This window comes from Arachis ipaensis, chromosome B08 (genome assembly GCF_000816755.2).
Source record: "Arachis ipaensis cultivar K30076 chromosome B08, Araip1.1, whole genome shotgun sequence".
Taxonomy (NCBI): domain Eukaryota; kingdom Viridiplantae; phylum Streptophyta; class Magnoliopsida; order Fabales; family Fabaceae; genus Arachis; species Arachis ipaensis.
This window is the reverse complement of record NC_029792.2, coordinates 2,041,060-2,061,065: the sequence shown is the minus strand read 5'-3', so window position 1 is coordinate 2,061,065 and position 20,006 is coordinate 2,041,060. Positions and strand designations below refer to the sequence as shown.

Genomic DNA, 20,006 nt, shown 5'->3' with positions numbered 1-20,006 from the left:
TCAGGACTCGTACAAGAAGAAGGACACCTCCATAGTGGTTCGGGTCAGGCGAGGACCCGACGAATTCTCCGAGCTTCAGGCTTGCATCGTTCCAAGTGACTCTGCTTCTAAGAAGAACTTCGTCCTTCGCTCCATCGCCGATCCAAATTACGTCGTCGGGTTCGTGGATCGAACCGAAGCTGAATGCTTCGACCTTCAAGGTACCTTCTCTTTTCTTTTGACTTTTAGGTTAAGTTACGTAATTATGTTTTAATTTTGGTTCACTTTATTCAAGCAAGTAAATTACGCACTACCTTCCCCGCCATCGCCAATGTACTTCTACTTCTATATTTAATTAGGTCATTATTTAGTCAAGTTATTTTCATTGGAAAATAATATATTAGATTATAATTTAATCAAATTTTACCTAAAAAGTGATGCACCAAATTTTGTTGAATTCATCATTCATGCATTGCACGTGTTGCGCAGACCCCGTGACTTTGCTTTTGTTAAGTCAAAAGATGATTCAACATGTTTAACTATTTTGTATTGTTTTCAATTTGAACATTTAAAGCTTCAAGATCGACTAGGATGGTAAATGCACTTACGAGAACAAAGCTACAGGATGGGTTTGTTTCATTTCCATGGGAAAGGAGGATGCAAGAAATGCTATCAGTCCCAAATTCCAGCAACTTTCTTTCCATGTTACTCCTTCCAAAAGCTTCAGATAGAGTATCTTCTCGTTACAATGATGTCGATGACACCCTGGCCAGAGCAAATGCCTGGCTTAATGCAGCTCAAGCTTCTGGAGTCCCCATTGTCTTCATGAACATTCAAACTGAGTCCCTTCTTACTAAGGTAGCGGTTAATCGGTTACCATTCCCTCCAAAATTATGTTATACAATAATGTTACTTAGAATTCACTTTTTTTTTTCCTTTCTTGTGTGACAGATATCTGGAGAGACAGCTTCTTCCACTGTGAATGCAGGATCATTATCTGACTTATCTAACTTAGCAAATGCAAGCCTCTATGGCTTTGAGGATTACCACGGAATAGACATCGGCGTCGTTCGTGCCGTTCGCCTCTGGTATGCTCCAATCGGAGGAGAGTTCTCTATTGAGATAAAACTAAAAGAGGATGATTCAAAGCTTGGTTTTGCAATTAGTCGTACAGAAGAGGTTTCTATCTTAGCTTATTCTATAAATAATCTATAAGTATGGTTAAGGATTTAGCTAATAGTTTTTGTTTATAATGTTACAGGGATTTATATTTGTTTCATCGGTTACTAATCAAGAAAACGTGCCTGCAACAAGGTCAGTGCTAAGCAATCTCTATAAACTAGCAACAGATACTTGTAGATTGTTGATTATCTCAAGAGTTTCAAATCAAAAAGTGCTTCCGTGGATGGTCTCTTCAACCGGTGCCATTCGATGTTTCGACACAGTTTCGCTAAGCCAGAAGCTGTCCTTACACCGACACACCAGAGTTCCAATCCTCCTTCATGTCTTCCTTTGGGACCGAGCGTTGGCTTCTTCAAGCGGAGGGAGCAATCGATTCAGGGTCTTGTCTCCTCCAACACACCATCCTCTTCCATTGCCTCCAAATGAATCTGATTCAAGTGATATCACCCCTGTTGGTTCGCCCCGCCTCGCCAGAGACACAGCCGGGGAACTTTCTTTTAGATTTCATGACTTCTCCTTATCCAGTAACTGGGTATGAATATGATTAATGATGTACTACACACACACCCTTGAATTTTTGTTTGCTTTTGTATCCCTTTTAACCTTGCAAGACGAGTTTCTAACAAGGGCTTTAATTGTTGTTTGTTATTGCATAATGTACATACACATAAGATACATTGCTTTAGAATTCAGAGATTCAAGGACGTACTGGTTTCTTTTGTTTCATTTGCTTGTGTTATGTTGTTCACAAAATTTCAAGAAACGGTCAAACAAAATAATAACAACAAAGTCTTGTTCCATTAGGTATTAGGTAGGTGTTTTGTCGGTCTTTTTTTCATATGTCCAAATGACCTGAGACGTAATTCTACTATCTATTTTATAATAGGTACTATTTCAACTTCTTTTCTTATATATTCGTTCCTTATTTTATCCAATCCTGTATGACCACTTATCTATCTTGATATCTTCATCTATGCCACACTAATGATCGTGCTCTCTTTTGGATGACCAACATTCTGCACTATAAAACATAATCGATATGATAACAATGTGATATAATTTAGGGCAATTTACGTTTTTAAATTGTTTGACCTTCAATATTACGTAAATACATTGTTTTCAATTTCAATACGCAAATGTATTGTTTCACTATTTTATGTAAACCGCTACTGGCAGTAGCGGTTTACAGGTGTGCATAAACCGCTACAACCAGCCGCGGTTTACGTGTATGCGTGTGTGAGTGTAAACCGCTATAGGCAGCAGCGGTTTACGTGTAGTGTGCTGCCTATATAGTCAAATTATACAAAATTAAATAAAAATTAACTAAGTTCTATACAAAAGAACATGTATTAATAGAAATAATTAAAAATTTTATATGAATAATGAGTACTAAAAATTCCGTTACAAAAATATAACAATATGCATTAGAGAATATAAAAAAAATTCTAAAAAAACATATTACTATGAACAAACAAAATAAATGAAAAATTGATTAAAAAATCAAAACTTATAAAAACTGATAATTATTCTTGATTTTTTTATTACAAATAAAATTGAATGGCAAAATTAGCAAAAAAATAATATTTTTTTAAATTATTTTTCAATTTAATAATTGAACAGAACGTAAAAACTACACTTAGTTATTTCCAGTGAACAAGAGTTAAAACATAGAAGTCATGTTTGTCTTTAAAGAAAAAAAAAAACAGACAAACAAAAAATTCTGATATTTAACAAGAAAAGTCTAATTAAAAAGATGTTGCAGCGAGTACATAAAATCGACCATGATACATAAGCCTATATTAAAATCCACGATTATAAAACATAAGTTAAATAAATTTTTATTTTTATTTTATTTTATTATAAAATTAATTTTTGGTTATTCTTTAATATTTTGCCTAGTTTCGTCATTGTATCTATATATTATTTTATCATTTAATTGTTGACTGAAAAACTTTGGATTTTATCATCTAATTGTCTATTTTTTGTTTGAAATAGACACACTACATGTAAACCGCTATAGCCTATAGCGGTTTACACTCACACACGCACACACGTAAACCGTTGCTACCTGCAGCAGTTTATACTCACACACGCACACACGTAAACCGCTGCTGCCAGCAGCGGTTTACACTCACACACGCATACACGTAAACCACGGTTGGTTGTAGCGGTTTATGCACACTTGTAAACTGCTGCTGCCAGTAGCGGTTTACATAAAATAGTGAAACAATGCATTTGCGTATTGGAATTGGAAACAATGCATTTGCGTAATATTAGGGGTCAAACAATTTAAAAACGTAAATTGTCCTATAATTTATCTTTAAGTTTAAAAAATATTTTTTTGTCACGTACAAAATTTCAAAAAATGGTCACAATAGCTAATTTGCTTTATGCAAAGTATATTATACATACTTATTACATCCAAAGAATAATGACATTTCAGAACTTGATATGGAAAATCCATTCACTATTAAGATGAAACGGGTAAAGTTCTAAAAAGTATATAAGTGTTTTCTATATTTTAATCATATTAAGATGAAACGGGTAAAGTTCTTAAAAGTATATAAGTGTTTTCTATATTTTAATTATTTTATTTGTTTGCTTTAAGTTCTTCATAAATCAATGTTTTAATATTATTTTTTATTTAAAAAAAGGAGTAAATCTCAAAGTGGTTCCTGAACTTGCAATTGAGTTTTGAATTCGTCTCTAAACTTAAAATTATCCAAAATATGTCCCTGAACTTAACACTGATCGTCCCTGAAACACTTTCAGTCGATCGTTTACCACGCTTGCATTGAAACGACGTCATTTTGTATTTGTTAAAAAAAAAAAACTAATGGATCAAGTCAACAATGACACGACCTTAGAAATTCACCCAACCAGATGGGATCTTAGTTGCAATTCGGTATCACATCCCTCCGCTTCAGATGAACTTAGGCGCTGTTCCTTAGTTGATGGTGAGATGTTGTGATGACGTTTAAAGCTTGTCGGCCGCCGTTGCTGTCTCCTCTTTCTCTCTGACCTCACAATTTTACCGTTGTCCTGGGTCTCGTCATGTTTCTTTTGCATTGCCTTCCTCCCCTCTACTACATCAATCTCCGCCTGAAAGTTCTGCTGTGTTCTGTTTCTGTGACCTCCACAGCTCCTACCAAAGAGAGACGATGTTGTTCCGAGGAGCTTTTTTGCTGAATTTCGTCCATGGTGTCACTCGATCTGTTCGCCGTCTACGCTTTTCTCTTGTCTTCTCTGTGTCTCTTTCAGCCTCACTCTCTTTTGTGATTATTGCTGTTTGAGTTGATAATGTTTGCTATTTAGGAGGAAAAAAAAAAGCATAATGGTGAAAACGAGAGATGGTGATGACAGAAAAAAGTTCAAAAGTTGCAAAGACAGAGAAAGAGAGAGAAAGAGAGAAATGTAAGAGAAAAAAGAGGAGAGTCGATAGTAGAGTGAAGTGTGATTTCTTAATGTGGTGGTGATGACGATGTTGGGAGTGTTGCCTGTTGGAAAGAGGTGAAGGTGGTATGTGGTGGTGCTGTTGGTGAATGATGGTGTGAGTGATAAAGAAAGAAAGGAAACGACGACAGCGTAGTCCCCATTTAATCACGTCATCAATCTGTTGTCAGAAGTTATTTTAGGCTGCGTTTGTTTATTGTCTTTCAAATACATGGACACAGACACAAATACACAAAGAGACATATACATAAAGATATACAAATTTTTTATTGTGTTTGGTAATATTGGACAAGACACACCGTATAAACTAAATATCAATTTTACCCCTATATTATCACCAATGGAATAAGGACAAGAGTAAATTACTAAGTATAAAAGAGTAAATATTTGTGTCTCATCAATGTGTCTCTGTGTCTCATCTTTTTTGAAGGATACCAAATATATGTATTTTATGTATGTTTATGTGTCACCGTATCCTTCAAAAATCCGTATCTTAATAAACAATCGATAGACGTGTACCACTGTGTTTATGTATTAGTGTCTGTGTCCATCAAACAAACGCAGCATCAAGGACGACCACGTTAAATTCAGGAACAAAATTAAAGCAATTTTAATGAAGAGTGAAATTGAAACTCGATTAAAAATTCAGGACCATTTTGATATTTAAACTAAAAAAAAGTTAATAACTTTTCCGCCTAAAACATGGATTTAGTTGAGTCGCTCCGCCAAAAAAAAAGCTTGAGTACGAATCCTAATTTGGCTATTTTTTTTGGCTCCACGCCGATTAGAAAAAAAAACCCCTTAAAAGCACAAGGATTGTAATCCGAGGCTTTTGATTTAAAATGCACCGAGACCGTTGATTAAGATTTAATCTACGATCCAAAACGCTCCATTTGCAATCTTCGCTCCCCTTGGGGAAAAGTTCCCGCTAATTCACTGCTATATATTCTTTCAAGTTCTAAGGGATCGCTCGCATCAATTCAAATACCATCTAGTGTTGCTAGTTGCTACCTCTTCTTGTAAATCACTCTTCGCAAATTTCAACTTTCTTTGAGATCTCATTTGGAGGGGAAATGGCTCGTACGAAGCAGACAGCGCGCAAATCCACCGGTGGAAAGGCTCCGAGGAAGCAGCTGGCCACGAAAGCCGCCAGGAAGTCAGCTCCGGCCACTGGCGGAGTGAAGAAACCTCACCGTTTCAGGCCCGGGACGGTGGCTCTGAGGGAGATCAGGAAGTACCAGAAGAGCACGGAGCTCCTCATAAGGAAGCTCCCATTCCAGAGACTTGTACGGGAGATCGCACAGGATTTCAAGACCGACCTTCGTTTCCAGAGCAGCGCCGTCTCTGCTCTCCAAGAAGCGGCTGAGGCATATCTTGTTGGTCTCTTTGAAGACACTAACCTCTGCGCCATTCATGCCAAGAGAGTCACCATTATGCCCAAAGATATTCAACTTGCACGTAGAATCAGAGGCGAGAGGGCATAAACAACTTTACATTCTTAATTAACGTCTAATTAGTAAGTAATTTAGTATTTGCGTTTTATCCTTACCTATGCTGTGCTTGTCATTATGACTCCGGAAAAACTAATGTACTTGATATTTTAAAAAATATGCTCCCACTGTTCTCAGTTAGGATCTAAATTTAATATGATATCATGATTTGTTATTAAAAAAATCTAATTACAGTATTAATTTCTTAAGAAATCAAGTCTTTGAATCTGTCCTTCGGTACTCTTATCAAAATTCGAGGACTGAAATCCAAAATAATAAAAGCAACAACTTATTAAAAAATTCAAGTGAGATTATTGACTTGATGTTTGGGATCTAGCGGAGGTAAAAGTGCAACAGCTCCTCTCTCTGGACTTGAGAATTTTTGGATCACGGTATCCAATTTAGAATCCGCAGCACTTGACTGAAATCTGATTAACATCTTTGAACATTCCCTGTTAAAAGAGATGTCAAGTGTTTAATCATTCTTTCATTTAGATTAAGTTAAAGAGGTGTCTTTGAATTAACAAAACAGAGATTTACATGATCTGTTCTGCAACATAGCCAGTCCTGAGCTTTAGAATTTCAGTCCAGAATGGATTCCGATTGAGTGTGTAACGTGCAGCAAAGACTGTTGCTGCAGCTATCAATGAGGGGCAGTGCAGAACAATTTGATAGTGCATAAGACCAAGTTCAGCCAGGAAGAAAACCATGTTCTTCAGCTGCATTTTGTGTTTAAATATATCAAATTAAAGAAACCATGGAACTAAATTTGCATTGCAATAGTGCAATCTCAACATATGTTACCTCAACATCTGGCTGCTCAGGAACTCTGATGAATCGATCTAAAAACATGTAGGGTGTGGGAACTGTTAGATACCATTCTAACTTTTCAAGGATTGCATTTTCCATGTCCAATATCTGTTGGTTGGTGTAAGCATCATCTGTTAGTTTAGCAAAGACCTTAACCTGCAGCCGAAACAAACAAATTGAAACTTAAAAGTAATAGTAGAAAGGTTCAAAGTGTGTTGCTTGGTGGAAGCAATGTGACCTTAGGAGTTACTATCTCTTCATATTTGCAAGCTAGGAGCAATGAGCAAATGCCCACCAACTGTAATTCTGCTTTTGGTATAACTGTCAACGAGAGGTATCGATCGATTATGTTTATGGTAAGATAGATTGTCTCAGGCATTAGGTTAAATCTCCAGTGCACATCAATGAGCCAGTCCACGGTAATGGACCTCATCTTCTCATTGATTTCATTCTGTGAGTTCATGTAATCTGAAATTCGGCTCTCATCCTACATCATAAATTCTAGTAAGAAAAGGATATAGATACAGCAGTGCAAGGCTTAAGAGTTGAGAATGCTACATACTTCTGTTAGCTTATAGAATATGTATAAATCATCAAGGTACTCAGCCACTGCCAAGTCAATATTACCATTGTCTGCATCGATGTCAACATGCTGTCCATCAGGCTTAGACAAGACTTCTCTAGCAGCCTGGGAAAAATATAATTGAAATCTATGAAAAGCAGTAAGATTAAATGATCCTTGTGTACCGAAGATTTTATACAAATGATTAAATTGGTCTTTATAAGTTATGCAACATGTTAAATTGTTCTTTTATTACATAAATTGAATCTTTCATAGTATAAAATAAACAACAATTTAGTTTCCAAGTGTATATTTTGGACTAGGGGTGTTAATGCATTGGGTTTGGCTTAGCCTTGAGCTGACTTGATAATTTCAACTGGTCTTGTTTTTGGACCCTTACGTGATACTAAATCTGCAAATTCGTAAGATTTTTAGTCCAAGCTAAACTCTGGTCCAAATTGGATTCAGAGCAGGTCTAAAATACATAATAGATCATTAGTCCAGACTTAATAGAAAGGTCAGTATAGGAAAATGAAAAAAAAATGATCAGGCAGAGATGAGAGGCGAGATTTGCTAGTTAAGAGAAGCAGAGGCAAGATCTGCCACGTTGGACCAGTGGTGGTGAGAGAGTACTGCACGGTGTGGTAGCATGGTGAGAGGCGAGCAAGGGGTGGGTAGCCAGCAGTTAAGCAAGCAAGATTGGCAATGGTGGCGTGGGTGAGCAGCAAGATTTTTTTTAGAAAGTTGTTACAAGTCGACCCAAACGGGGAGAGTCTAGATTTGTGGAACATCCTCTTCAACAATGTCATCATGGATGTCTCCAAATCCAAAGAGTACAAACCACAAAACAACCAACTCCCAACTCCTTAGATATCATGCATATCCTTAGAGGACTAGTATTTCCTATTACATGCAGGGTGTAAACAACAGTGAAGTACCTTGCTCTGTGCAGTAATTTCTGCAGTTAGAGTCATGACTTTCCTACAAGATCTTTTCTTAAACTTTCTTTCATTATCATGCTCACCCCTTTCCTCTAAACCATGCTTCTTGTGAACACTTGCTGTACTGTCTAATTCAAGTTGAACAAAGTTCTGAAAATAAACATAATTAGGTTGAAGTTGCATTAATTATTAGGTATCATAAGAATGTGTCTTCAGAATGCTACTGCACCTTATTCCCTTGTGCAGCTCCTCCTTCGTTAGATTGGGCTTTTGGATCCAGCAGCAAGTTCTACAGAACATAATGAAAACCAAATGCATAGGTAGACGTTCAATTCAAGATCATTAACAAAGTTAGCAAAGAGCAATTTGTTCTTACTGCAGTAGATTGTGAATTTGCCAAAAGTTTTGCATAAAGTTTCCTACAAGAAACAAGCAAGTTAGCTTAGGAAATAAATTGTATGTTTTGGTAGATCAATCAAACTGAATTATGAAAAATAAAAATAAAAAAGAGAACCTTGTGATAGGCCGTGAAATGTGGTTGCCATCAGTAGTTTTAAGCACTTCAAGGTTACTAATATCTCCAAGAACTTGACGATTTCCTAGTCCTCTCTCCTCTGTTTTTGCTTTGCCTTTCCCTTTTCCTTAAAGAAATACGAAAAGAAAAAGCTATAAATGTTTCTTGCGAGGTAAAAAATTAAAAAAATATATTAGAAAGAAATTGTTACAGACAATTTCTGCTACGCCGTAATTGTGTATGTGTTACTTTGATGGTAATCACCATTACTAAATCATATAAAAAATGAAAAACGACAGATAAATGCAGGAATGTCAATCATCCAATATCCTAAAAACCATTGAAAAGGAGAACGAGTAACATTAGCAACAAAATCGTGCGATCGGACTTAGGAACTTTGCTTTGTTATAAACACGAGAGGGTTTAGTTAGACCATCAAAAATCTTAAATCCACATGCAAACAAGTAAAACATTTATATCGGAAAAAAACACTGAGAATAACAAGATATCTGATTAACATTTGTTTTGAGTTATCAAAAGCAATCAAAAGAAAACCTGTTGTCCGGTTGTTCTCCATTGTCCACCTGTATTTTATGATTCGAGATTCTAAGCACGAGTGTTCTCATTATTTATATTGGCCTACAATAATAAACATAATCATTTTTTAAAATTTTGAATTAATTCTATTTTATTTTTATTTCTTTCCACATAAAATAAGGTAGTTTGTTTGAGAATATACCAATCCGGTTCGGGGCAAGGCCCATCGTGGCTTTTGGAAATTCAACTAAAATGCGATACTATGAAGCTTCAATTTTCTATACAAACAGAATCGGGAATGGGAGTGCTTAACTATAAACGAAAAGGAAACTCCAGTCTCATCGTAATCATAATTTGCTTTTAAAATGGATGCGAATTTAAGTAGAGAATCCATTTCTTTCTCATATAGGCTGAATCGGAATCATTCCTTAGAATTAAGGAGGCTTCTTAGGTGAGGAAAGAATATTTGGATCTTTAGTGGTCCAAAATTTTTTATAAATCTTATCGGTTGAAAATTTAAATCTATTAAAATATTTTTATTATATAAAAGATAATTCTATAAAATATATTTATATTAAAATTTTTTTTTTGTTATCACCTCATTTTTTTTAACATTTATATGTGGCTAATTTTTTTTATAGAAGTAAAAATAGTGATAAAATAGAGGAAGTGGAAGATAATTATTTGTCAATTGTTAGGAGATATTAATAGAAATAAATAAAATAGATGAAGAGTAAGAGATAACTGTTTGCTAATTGTTAGGAGAGATTGATAGAGATAAATAAAACAGATGAAGAGTAGGAGATAACTATTTGCCAATTGTTAGGAGAGGTTGATAAAAATAAATAAAACAGATGAATAATAAGAGATAACTATTTGCCAATTGTTAGGAGAAGTTTGCCAATTATTAGGAGAGAAAGAAAGAGTGGGAGATAACTATTTTAATTCTCTCGTCATTTTTTTTTTATTTTTATTTATTGTGCATCAACTTCATGCCATCTTTTAATTTGTATGAGTTAGCATCTTATAAATAATTAAATATGAAAATAATAAAATATATTAATAATTTAAATTGGACCAAACTCTTAAAAATGGAACGTTTCAAATAATAAAGATATTGTAAATGAGATATATGCAAAATTATCTCATTTACAGTGTAAACGAAATAAGAGAAAGATATTTATTTTAGTAAATATTTTTAAATTATTTATTTCAGTAATTATTATAATTATTTTATTTATTAAAATAAAAAATCTGCTGAAGAAGATAAAAAAATAGAAAAAAGTAGACAATTTTAAATAATAAAAAAGATAAATAATCTATTTTAAATAATAAGAAAGATGTACTGTTCATTTAAAATAAATACATTAACATGTTTAAATTATTTAAAATGTTTTAAAATGGACAATCCATCTTAAACACGTGCTTATTTTAAAACATTTTAAATAATTTAAACATGTTAATGTATTTATTTTAAATGGACAATCGATCTTCCTTATCATTTAAAATGGACTGTTTATCTTTTTTATTATTTAAAATAGTCAATCTTTTCTATTATTTGAAATATTCTATTTTTAAGAGTTTTGGTCCCATTTAAATTATTAATATTTTTTTATTATTTTCAAAAATTATATTTAATTATTTATAAATACATGTATCTCGTTTATATTGTAAACGAGATATATACAAAATTATCTCGTTTACAGTGTAAACGAAATAAGAGAAGAATATTTATTTCGATAATTAAAGTTTGAATCACATATCAATAGAATCAATTGTTAAGATTACATGATGATCAGAATATATATATTCTCAATGAATACAACACTCAAAATCGTAACATAAGAACTATTATTATTTAGAAAGAGAGAAAATTATTTATTACATGACGTGCAATGTCACTACGGAATGGTTTGGAGAAAGATATTTTTCTTCCATATAATAAAATGATAATAATAAGTATGGAAAAAAAATTGACATCAAATTTCACATTGTATTTCTTCTTATTAATTTCCATCACTAAATAACCTTATTCCTTTTCTATTTTGCATTAGGCATAAAATCTGTTACTTTTAACAAAAGCTAAGTCCGTTTATGAAGGAGCAGAAGCTACTTTATTTAATTTTTGAATTATAAAAAATTATAATATACATATTATGATATAATTTTAAAAAAAAAATTTAATTTTTTAAAAAGCTAATTAGCAGTTTTTTAAAAAAATAAAAATATATAAATTGACTTCAACAAAAAAAATCTACTTTTATTAAAAAAATATTTTCTATTTATAATGGAATTATTGATCCTCCACCATCATTTTCACATAAGGTTCCATCTATTAGAAGCACCAGCATTCCACTATTATTTTTATGCAATATTCCATTTACGGGAAGTATTGGCCCTCCACCATTATTTTAAAACAATGTTCTATCTGAATCACCTATTACATGTATTCCTTCTAGTTATTGTTTTAATCATTTTACCACTCTATTTTTATTATTAAATTTGTATTTAACATTGTGTGGTATGAAATCTTAGTTTTAATTTTATTTTTATATAGCTTGCTAAATATTTTTATAGTTATAGGATATAGCAAGTTCTTGACTACTAAAAGAAAAGGGGGGGTTCTAATAGGAGTAAAAAAAAAAAAAAAGCAACAAAATATACATTGACACACATTTCACATTTATTTTTTATTTTTACCTACCATATCATACACAATAAAATAACAAACACTAACTATACAATAATTTTTTGGCATTTTCATCAAGATTATTGTGAATTAAAATTTTATTACTATTCACCACATACAAGAACCAATTGCCTATAAAATGGAACTAATTGTATTTTTTAAGTTATTTATCTAAACGCTACAACTTACTTCTATAACTAAAAATTCAAACACAAAACAACTTATTTATAAACTACTCTTAATAATAGTTTTTATCCTTTAAGCTCTTTTTCTAAAAAAAAAAAATATTTAAATTGTTTATCCAAATTGGGCCTTAGTATTGTCTAAACGATATGAAAAGGAGAAAAAAACAAATACATCATTGATATTTTAATTCGCGAACATTTAAGTATTTGAGGATTTAAAAATATATTTAATCTTCTAATTTTTTTAAAAATTTAGACATATCAATATCTTATATCGATACAGATACATACGTGAAAGAATTTTTTAAATGATATAAATTAAACTCAAAAGATCGATCTGTTGGTAGCACCGTTAGCAACTTAGCATGAACAGCACAAGCACCATGAACTGAAGTAAAGTTGAGGCAACCACTCATGATGAGTGAGTGTCTACCTGAGCAAGTGTGGAGTGAAGGGGAAGTGTCACACGCAGCTTGAGCTGCAGAAGGTGTCAGTGCATTGGCTTAAGTTGAGAGTACTAAGTCACTCTTCATCATTCCCACTTCCAAAGCTCTAAAGAAGAAGAAGAATATTTTGTTTGTGTAATAATTTAGTCTTGTACTATTTAGTGAGTGCCTTTGCTGTCTTTTTCTTTGAGATGTTTGACAATACAAAATCAGCTATTGCTAAGTATAAGTTGGCAATAATATTATTGTCCATCTCCTTTTTCTCCATAGTTTCAAGTTCATTGAAAACCAAATGCATAGATAGACGTTCAATTCAAGATCATTAACAAAGTTAGCAAAGAGCAATTTGTTCTTACTGCAGTAGATCGTGAATTTGCCAAAAGTTTTGCATAAAGGTTCCTACAAGAAACAAGCAAGTTAGCTTAGGAAATAAATTATATGTTTTGGTAGAACAATCAAACTGAATTATGAAAAAAAAAAAAAAAAAAAAACTTGTGATAGGCCGGGAAATGGGCATGCCATTAGTAGTTTTAAGCACTTTAAGGTTACCAATATCTCCAAGAACTTGAGAATTTCCTAGTCCTCTCTCCTCTGTTTTTGCTTTGCCTTTTCTTTTTCTTTAAAGAAATACGAAAAGAAAAAGCTATAAATGTTTCTTGCAAGGTAAAAGATTAAAAAATTATATTAGAAAAAAATAATGATCCAATTGACATTCAAAACATTGACACAGTAGATTTTTGGATAATGGCAGAGGAGGATGATCTTGAATTTACTAATGGAGATATTGAAGGCATTAAAAGTTTAATATATACTGATAATACTATGCCTTCGTATCCTAATGGTGAGTGACATAGCAAACTTTGTTTCCTTACATAAAGATACATGTCATTAATATTGATTTTTTATTGAGTTTTCTTTCTATTTTATTAGATGGTGGAGACATGGAAGTTGAAGTGGATATGCCTGAAGTTGTAATTGAATCCTCAAATACTTCTTTTGATGGTATTTGTGAAGATGATGGCTTTGAATTACCTGTTTATGATAGAGACATCGAAACACTTAATGATGATTATGACTTCTGATGAGTAGTGTCTTTGTTTAGTTGAAGTATTGTTTGTTGAATATTGTTTCTTTTGGTTGCAAAACATTGTGTTTGTCATTTATCTGCGTTTTGATTTCTTTAGTTATAAACTTTGATATTTGAAGTTGTTTATAACCTTTTAATGATAAATTATATATTGTTCATTTTGTGAAATTGTTAAATTTTGAATCTTATTAGTTTAAAAATTATTGAATTTAACTTTTTAAAATTATGTATTGAATTTTTTATAATTTTACTCTATATTTAATTAAATCGGTTCAACCACAGTTCAATCCAGATTGAACCATTGAACTATTAAATCAGTCACTTGACTGGTTCGATAATCGATTCGGTTCTCATAACCTTGGTTAATATGTTGGGCTGATGAAGATTGGTTTAATAACTTCTAAGTCAATCTTCATCATTCCCTCCTCCTAAGCTCTAAAAAAGAAGAAGCTCGTCATGTTCATCTTTTCCAATCTGATGTTTCATGGTTGTCACCTGCGAAAATAATATATTCAGATTATTGATATGCTCCATAATTGACGTAAATTCACTTATGCAAAGAGTATAGAGTCTCTTTTTGAGAAATATTCTGTTTGTGTAATGATTTAATCTCGTATAATTTAATGAGCATGTCTCAAATCATTTTTGCTGTCTTTTTCTTTAAAGTGCTTCACAATACAAAATTAGTCATTGCTAAGTATAAGTTGGCAACAATATTATTATCCATCTCTTTTCCTTTTCTATAGTCATTGGCAATACTTTGCATGTCTATCTTTAATTGTATCCAAGTAATTTTTCTTCTTTAAAATTGTCTTGATCTTCAATATTAAAAAAGGAGAAATTTTTCTTGTTGAATTTTTTTATCTTAGATTTTATTGTTATGGTATTGACACTAATATGCTCTTTCAGAGCAAAAACATTACAAACTTAAAATTCTAACCACACTAACAAAAAAAAAAGAATACATAAAAAAAGATTGTTAACTCAATAAGAAGAGTATAGAAAATTTTTTTGATTCAAAAACCTCACAAGGTGGTATTGCAAGTGTAGGATTACCATGTTCATAACACATAACACGTATCGAAAGTAATAAAGTAATTCTAAAGATATATTTTGTGCTTAAACTTTATTTCAATAATAAACAATATATAGATCAGATTTAAATATCTGTGTGTACGCTAGTAAAAATCACTTTCTCCTTCGATGGTACGAATGTCCTATGCGTATCCACACCGAGACAAACATTTGCTGTCAACTCCTTGACTAATGGACATCTGATCTAAATTGAGAAATCTCTTGCAACTCTTTGCATGCTATAAAATTCTTCTCCAAGAATTAAGGCTTACATACGTTTATGTGTGTAGAGGTAAAGGAATAAAATCCTTGTGTTTTATTCTCGTCTTCGTCACATTCCTCTACTCTTGGCATACATATATATAGTATGAGATTTGTTATTAATTTATCATATATTGAAATTCCAAATCTGAATCCTTCAAATTTATGAATCATATCATAACTCAATTTGAAAACAGAATCAGTTAGGATCTCATCCAAATTTAGAAATAGAATAAGTAATTATTCTCAAATCTCATTTAATATTCTCAATTATCATACTATTATTATATTCTTAGTGCTAGCAAAGAATATAATAATATTCCATTTGAATTAATATAATTATTTATTTGATCAAATCAAAATAATAATTAAATAATTCTATAACAAAGATTAGAACACTCGTTAGTGTGTGACCCCATAGGTTCAATACTAAGTGCGGGTAGTAAATTAGTCATACTAAATTTACTAATCAAGGTTGGCGTCTAGCAACACTCCTCAAGAAATATATTTTTACTAAGAACCTTAGAAGAACAAAGTATAATTCCTTCCATCTTTCCAACTATTGGTTAACCCTTAGAGTATGATTTAATTGTCAAGCTCTAACTTGTTACAAACTCATTTCTTCATTCATTCAATCCCCTTGGCCAATATTTTATTCATCTCAGTCATTATAATCATAGAACTCAAACTCTTTACCGAGAGTTGACGGATTCCTTATTGACTAATCATTAATTCTACAAGTATTTAAATTATACCCAATATCCATTCAACTAGCACCCTAGGGTATTAGGTGCCCGAAATCAAAGTATAATAAATACATTATTAATTACTATGACAGTCGCAGGTCAAAAGAAACTCTATTACTATGTTCATCTTGAGAATATCCTATTGACAAATATGCGGTAATTATAACCATTAGGAATTCTCAAAGTGAGTCAGTTCAATGGTCATATCTCTATACACATCATCTATATATATAATTTAATAAATGAGATCTATTAATCTTCATCCAATAAAGACCATTATATATATATTGATCTTTTCGGATTATTAATGTCCTTTTTAATAATCGATCAAGAACAATTTAGATTAAATTATAAAAGACTTATCTCTCAATATTATGATCACTATTACAATGATAAATCTCTAAATTTAATCAAGAACCTTATTATATTAACATTTTAATATAATAATAATAATAAATTATTTAACACGTGATTGATTGAATTGTGATCATATTACTTATTCCCAACAGCAAGTAACTTCTAACAATGGAGATATCTTATGCCTTGGAGCAGCAATAGATTATGAAGGTGGTGGACGACTAGTTGATATTTGGTTGATGGATTGTGCTGCAATTTATAGCATGACTTCGCATCGAAATTAGTTTAATACCTATGAATTGGTTTCATCAGGATCTGTGTTCATGGAAGATGATTATGCTTTGAAAATTGTGGATATTGATTTATCAAATCAAAACGTTTGATAATTCTATACGCACAATTCAAAGTATGAGACATGTAAAGACTAAGAAAGAATTTATTGTCTGTTAGATTCTTGAATACTCAAAGATACAAGATTAATATTAAAGGTGGAATCTTAAAAATATGAAGTGGTGCTCATGTCATCATAAAAGCCCAAAAGACTAATAATCAATATTTAATTTACTTACTCTTTTTGCCAATCTAAGAATATAATTAACATAATTGGAATCTCAATAATTAGTTTAATGTAAATAGCCAAATTTAGAAATCACTTTAAATTTAATTTAAAAAACATATTTGTCAAAATTATTCAAAATTTGATCAAATGGATAAAGAGTTTGTACATGTATGGTGACTTTGGTTGTAAATGTAAAAAAATTAAAATTTGTGTTAATTGTTAACATACATGTATGGTTAGTAGTTTAGTTGCATTATTCAAACTATAAGTTTATTGTGAATACAACTTCTGTATTTATATACATGTATGTTTGGTGACTTAATTGTATTCAAACTAAAAAATTTGCTGTGAATGCAAAACTTATTTTTCTAAAGGTTATTTCCTTTAATTTCCAATCCCAAGATTTTGAGTATATAAAAGTAAAACCAAGCAATTCAATGTTAAAGCACTATTTAAGCTAAGGAAATCAAGTCAAATTACATTCCATCTAAATCTTATTAAAAAAAAAAAGATAAAAATTCATGAAACTTTACATAAAGGTGAAGATTACATTATTTGCAATAAATGATCCAATATTGCAATGTTTAAAGACATGATGTAAAGGAAGCAGCACAATGATATCTGATTTTAGGCAGGGTATTGTAATAATGTTAAATTAAACAATTAAAAACAAATAGTATAATACTCGAGTACAGTGGAATGAGTGGTAAAGCAGCATGGGGAATCTGGTTTTGATGGAATGTAACAACCAAAACAAGACAAAATACCAAAACATTATACGAGGAGGGCCACACCACTAAGCCATAAAATAGCTTCTATTAAACCTAACTTGGTAATACCAGCTTCATCTTGCATCATTTTATGTCATGGTAATTATAGGGATATACGATATATAAAGGGATATGTGCACGTTATTAATGTTGTCATTTTAGAGAAACTTTTGGAGACAGTAAATTTTAGTTTTTTTTGCTATTTATCTAAGTATGGATATTTCATTGAGTTGTCGTGTTTGCATGTCGGATACATTTTGGATATGACACTTATCGACACTTGTATAATATACGTGTCTGTTGAGTCCAACCGTATCTTAATAAAAAATAAAAAATTCTTTTTCGAACATGCCTGGACACACCTAAATACCATCATATGTCAGTGTGTCCAATTTATTCTTAACATATATTTTTAAAATAATTTTAGATATAGTATATATTATTATTTATTAAAACAAAAAATATTTTAAATACTTGATATAATTAAAATAAGATATTAAAAAAAATATGAATGAAAACGAAAGAGAAGTATTCTCCACGCACCCCCATAGCTGGAATCGAGGTACATTCATTCCATTCCCATGTTCCTCTTTCCAAGTAAATGCTAAGAAACAAAAACTAGTTCTATATAGTTTTACAATGTGGCTCTTTTTTTATTCATAGCGTGGGATGCTGAATTACTGGAACAATTATTTAGTTAATTATGCACATTTTCATGCAATTGTAATTTGTAAGTAACCGTTTTGAGTGCAATAATATAATATAATGCGACAAAAGGTGTTATTGGTCTGTGACTTTGTGACAAAAACAATACGACCCTTCATGCGGCCCCATTTCATTTGTTCATGCATATATGTTTTTATTTTATTTATGGATTATGGGGGCTTTCCTTTTGCATAATTAACTCACAAGCTTCTAAGAGCTATGTTGAAATTTGCAAACGTAATGTTAAATGCATAGATTAAATTATGGAAAAGTATATGAACTAATTCCAAATCAATCAAAAATGGAACAACTTAATTAATTATAAATATAGTAATTAATTTTATTTATTTATGATTTAAAATATTGGTTATTAAATATTTCACCACATTCAAATTAGGAGGAGATACGTTCAGTATCATTACAACGTGAATCACGGAAACTAATTCAATTAGCTTTCGTCTCTTCACCTTCCTTCCCTCTCCAAATGTTTAAAAACATGATAAATCAGAAAACAAATTCAAAACCGTCCAATTTACAAAGAAAAGAAACATTTAATACATAGTATAAGCACCATCTACATAGAGGTTTTGGATTTACCCAAAGATATTTGGCTAGTTTTTGTCTGGAACCATCTTGGTTCTCTAGCATTATTGTTAAATTATTAAGAGAAGGAAGCTAGCTAGGGAGTGAAGTAGTTTGGATTTTTGTTGAATTACTAAGGACTAATAACTGTTAAAAAAATGCTATTAGTACACTAAAACTAGCCACTAAAATCAGTCATCAATGTATTTATGTATAAATATATGTGTGGTTTAATTTATTTTCAATGTGTATTTATATTCCAACATGTATTTTATACTAGTGGCTGACTTTGATGATGAATTTTAGTGTACACATAGTATAATCCTAAGTGTTAATATTGCAAATATGGAGGAGTGTATGTAATTAGTCTTATATTAAAAAAATAAAAAATTTATAAGATAAGAAATTCTAATTTAAAATTTTAAGATTTTGAGTTGAATATAATATTTTTTTATTTTGTGTTCTTTTATTTAGTCCTTTTTCAAAATCTTTCTAGTAGTCAATAGTTAATAAGAAAGTAGAGTAAATTATTTTTATTTATAAAAATTCATAACGTTGATGATTTTAAATAATTTATGCTACAAAAATATAGAAATATGAATTTCATTTATAGATATTTTATAAATAAAAATAATAATTTATTCATTTTGTGAAATTGTAATTTATTTTCCAATTGCAAGCCACTAATGAAGGTGTTCATCAGTTAAATTTCCTTTGCTCATAGATAATCAAATAATTGAAGAAGGAACATAAGGAAGCACACGCACCTGCTTGAGTGAAGTTTACACCAACATTAATCCATATATGGCATTATATTTCTTATGTGGTCCCATTTGATGCCTTCTTATTTTAAGGAAAAGACTAAAGAGTGTCCAAATTAATCACAATTTGTTGTTAATCTATCAAACTTCAATTGATTTTAATTAAAAGATAAAGCTTAATGCAGACAGATCAGAGAATGCCTCAATAATGAGTGCAAGGGATATATCCACATAAGATTTACATACCCTTCATGGTGCATGCATGATACTTATTAAGTCCAAATTCTAATTAATTCGATTTATTACTTTTGTAGTA

General features: G+C 31.2%; 3 protein-coding genes across 5 annotated transcripts in view; 2 read left to right on the top strand and 1 right to left on the bottom strand.

Moving 5' to 3' along the window:
• LOC107614080 overlaps positions 1-1,950 on the top strand; it is a gene marked incomplete in the record, with an annotated part of 2,649 nt that extends 699 nt beyond the window's left edge. Inside the window, 4 exon segments of the mRNA XM_016316310.2 lie at positions 1-200; positions 554-837; positions 931-1,158; positions 1,241-1,950. Of these exon segments, the coding sequence (XP_016171796.1) occupies positions 1-200; positions 554-837; positions 931-1,158; positions 1,241-1,699 (1,171 nt within the window).
• LOC107613533 (histone H3.2) lies at positions 5,574-6,288 on the top strand. The gene has a single exon (XM_016315573.2). The coding sequence runs from the start codon at positions 5,688-5,690 to the stop codon at positions 6,096-6,098; it is 411 nt and encodes a 136-aa protein (XP_016171059.1). The 5' UTR covers positions 5,574-5,687; the 3' UTR covers positions 6,099-6,288.
• LOC107610268 (G2/mitotic-specific cyclin S13-7-like) lies at positions 6,251-13,183 on the bottom strand. Of its 3 annotated transcripts, XM_016312338.2 has the most exons (10): positions 9,487-9,588; positions 8,932-9,058; positions 8,794-8,836; positions 8,647-8,706; positions 8,415-8,567; positions 7,477-7,602; positions 7,153-7,401; positions 6,909-7,070; positions 6,645-6,823; positions 6,251-6,556 (listed from the first exon to the last, which is right to left on the bottom strand). In XM_016312338.2, the coding sequence occupies exons 1-10, from the start codon at positions 9,506-9,508 to the stop codon at positions 6,406-6,408; spliced, it is 1,272 nt and encodes a 423-aa protein (XP_016167824.1). In that variant the 5' UTR covers positions 9,509-9,588; the 3' UTR covers positions 6,251-6,405. The 3 variants fall into 3 exon arrangements, with proteins under 3 accessions (XP_016167824.1, XP_020964217.1, XP_020964218.1); XM_021108558.1 differs by lacking the exon at positions 8,415-8,567; XM_021108559.1 differs by lacking the exons at positions 8,794-8,836; positions 8,932-9,058; positions 9,487-9,588 and adding an exon at positions 13,145-13,183.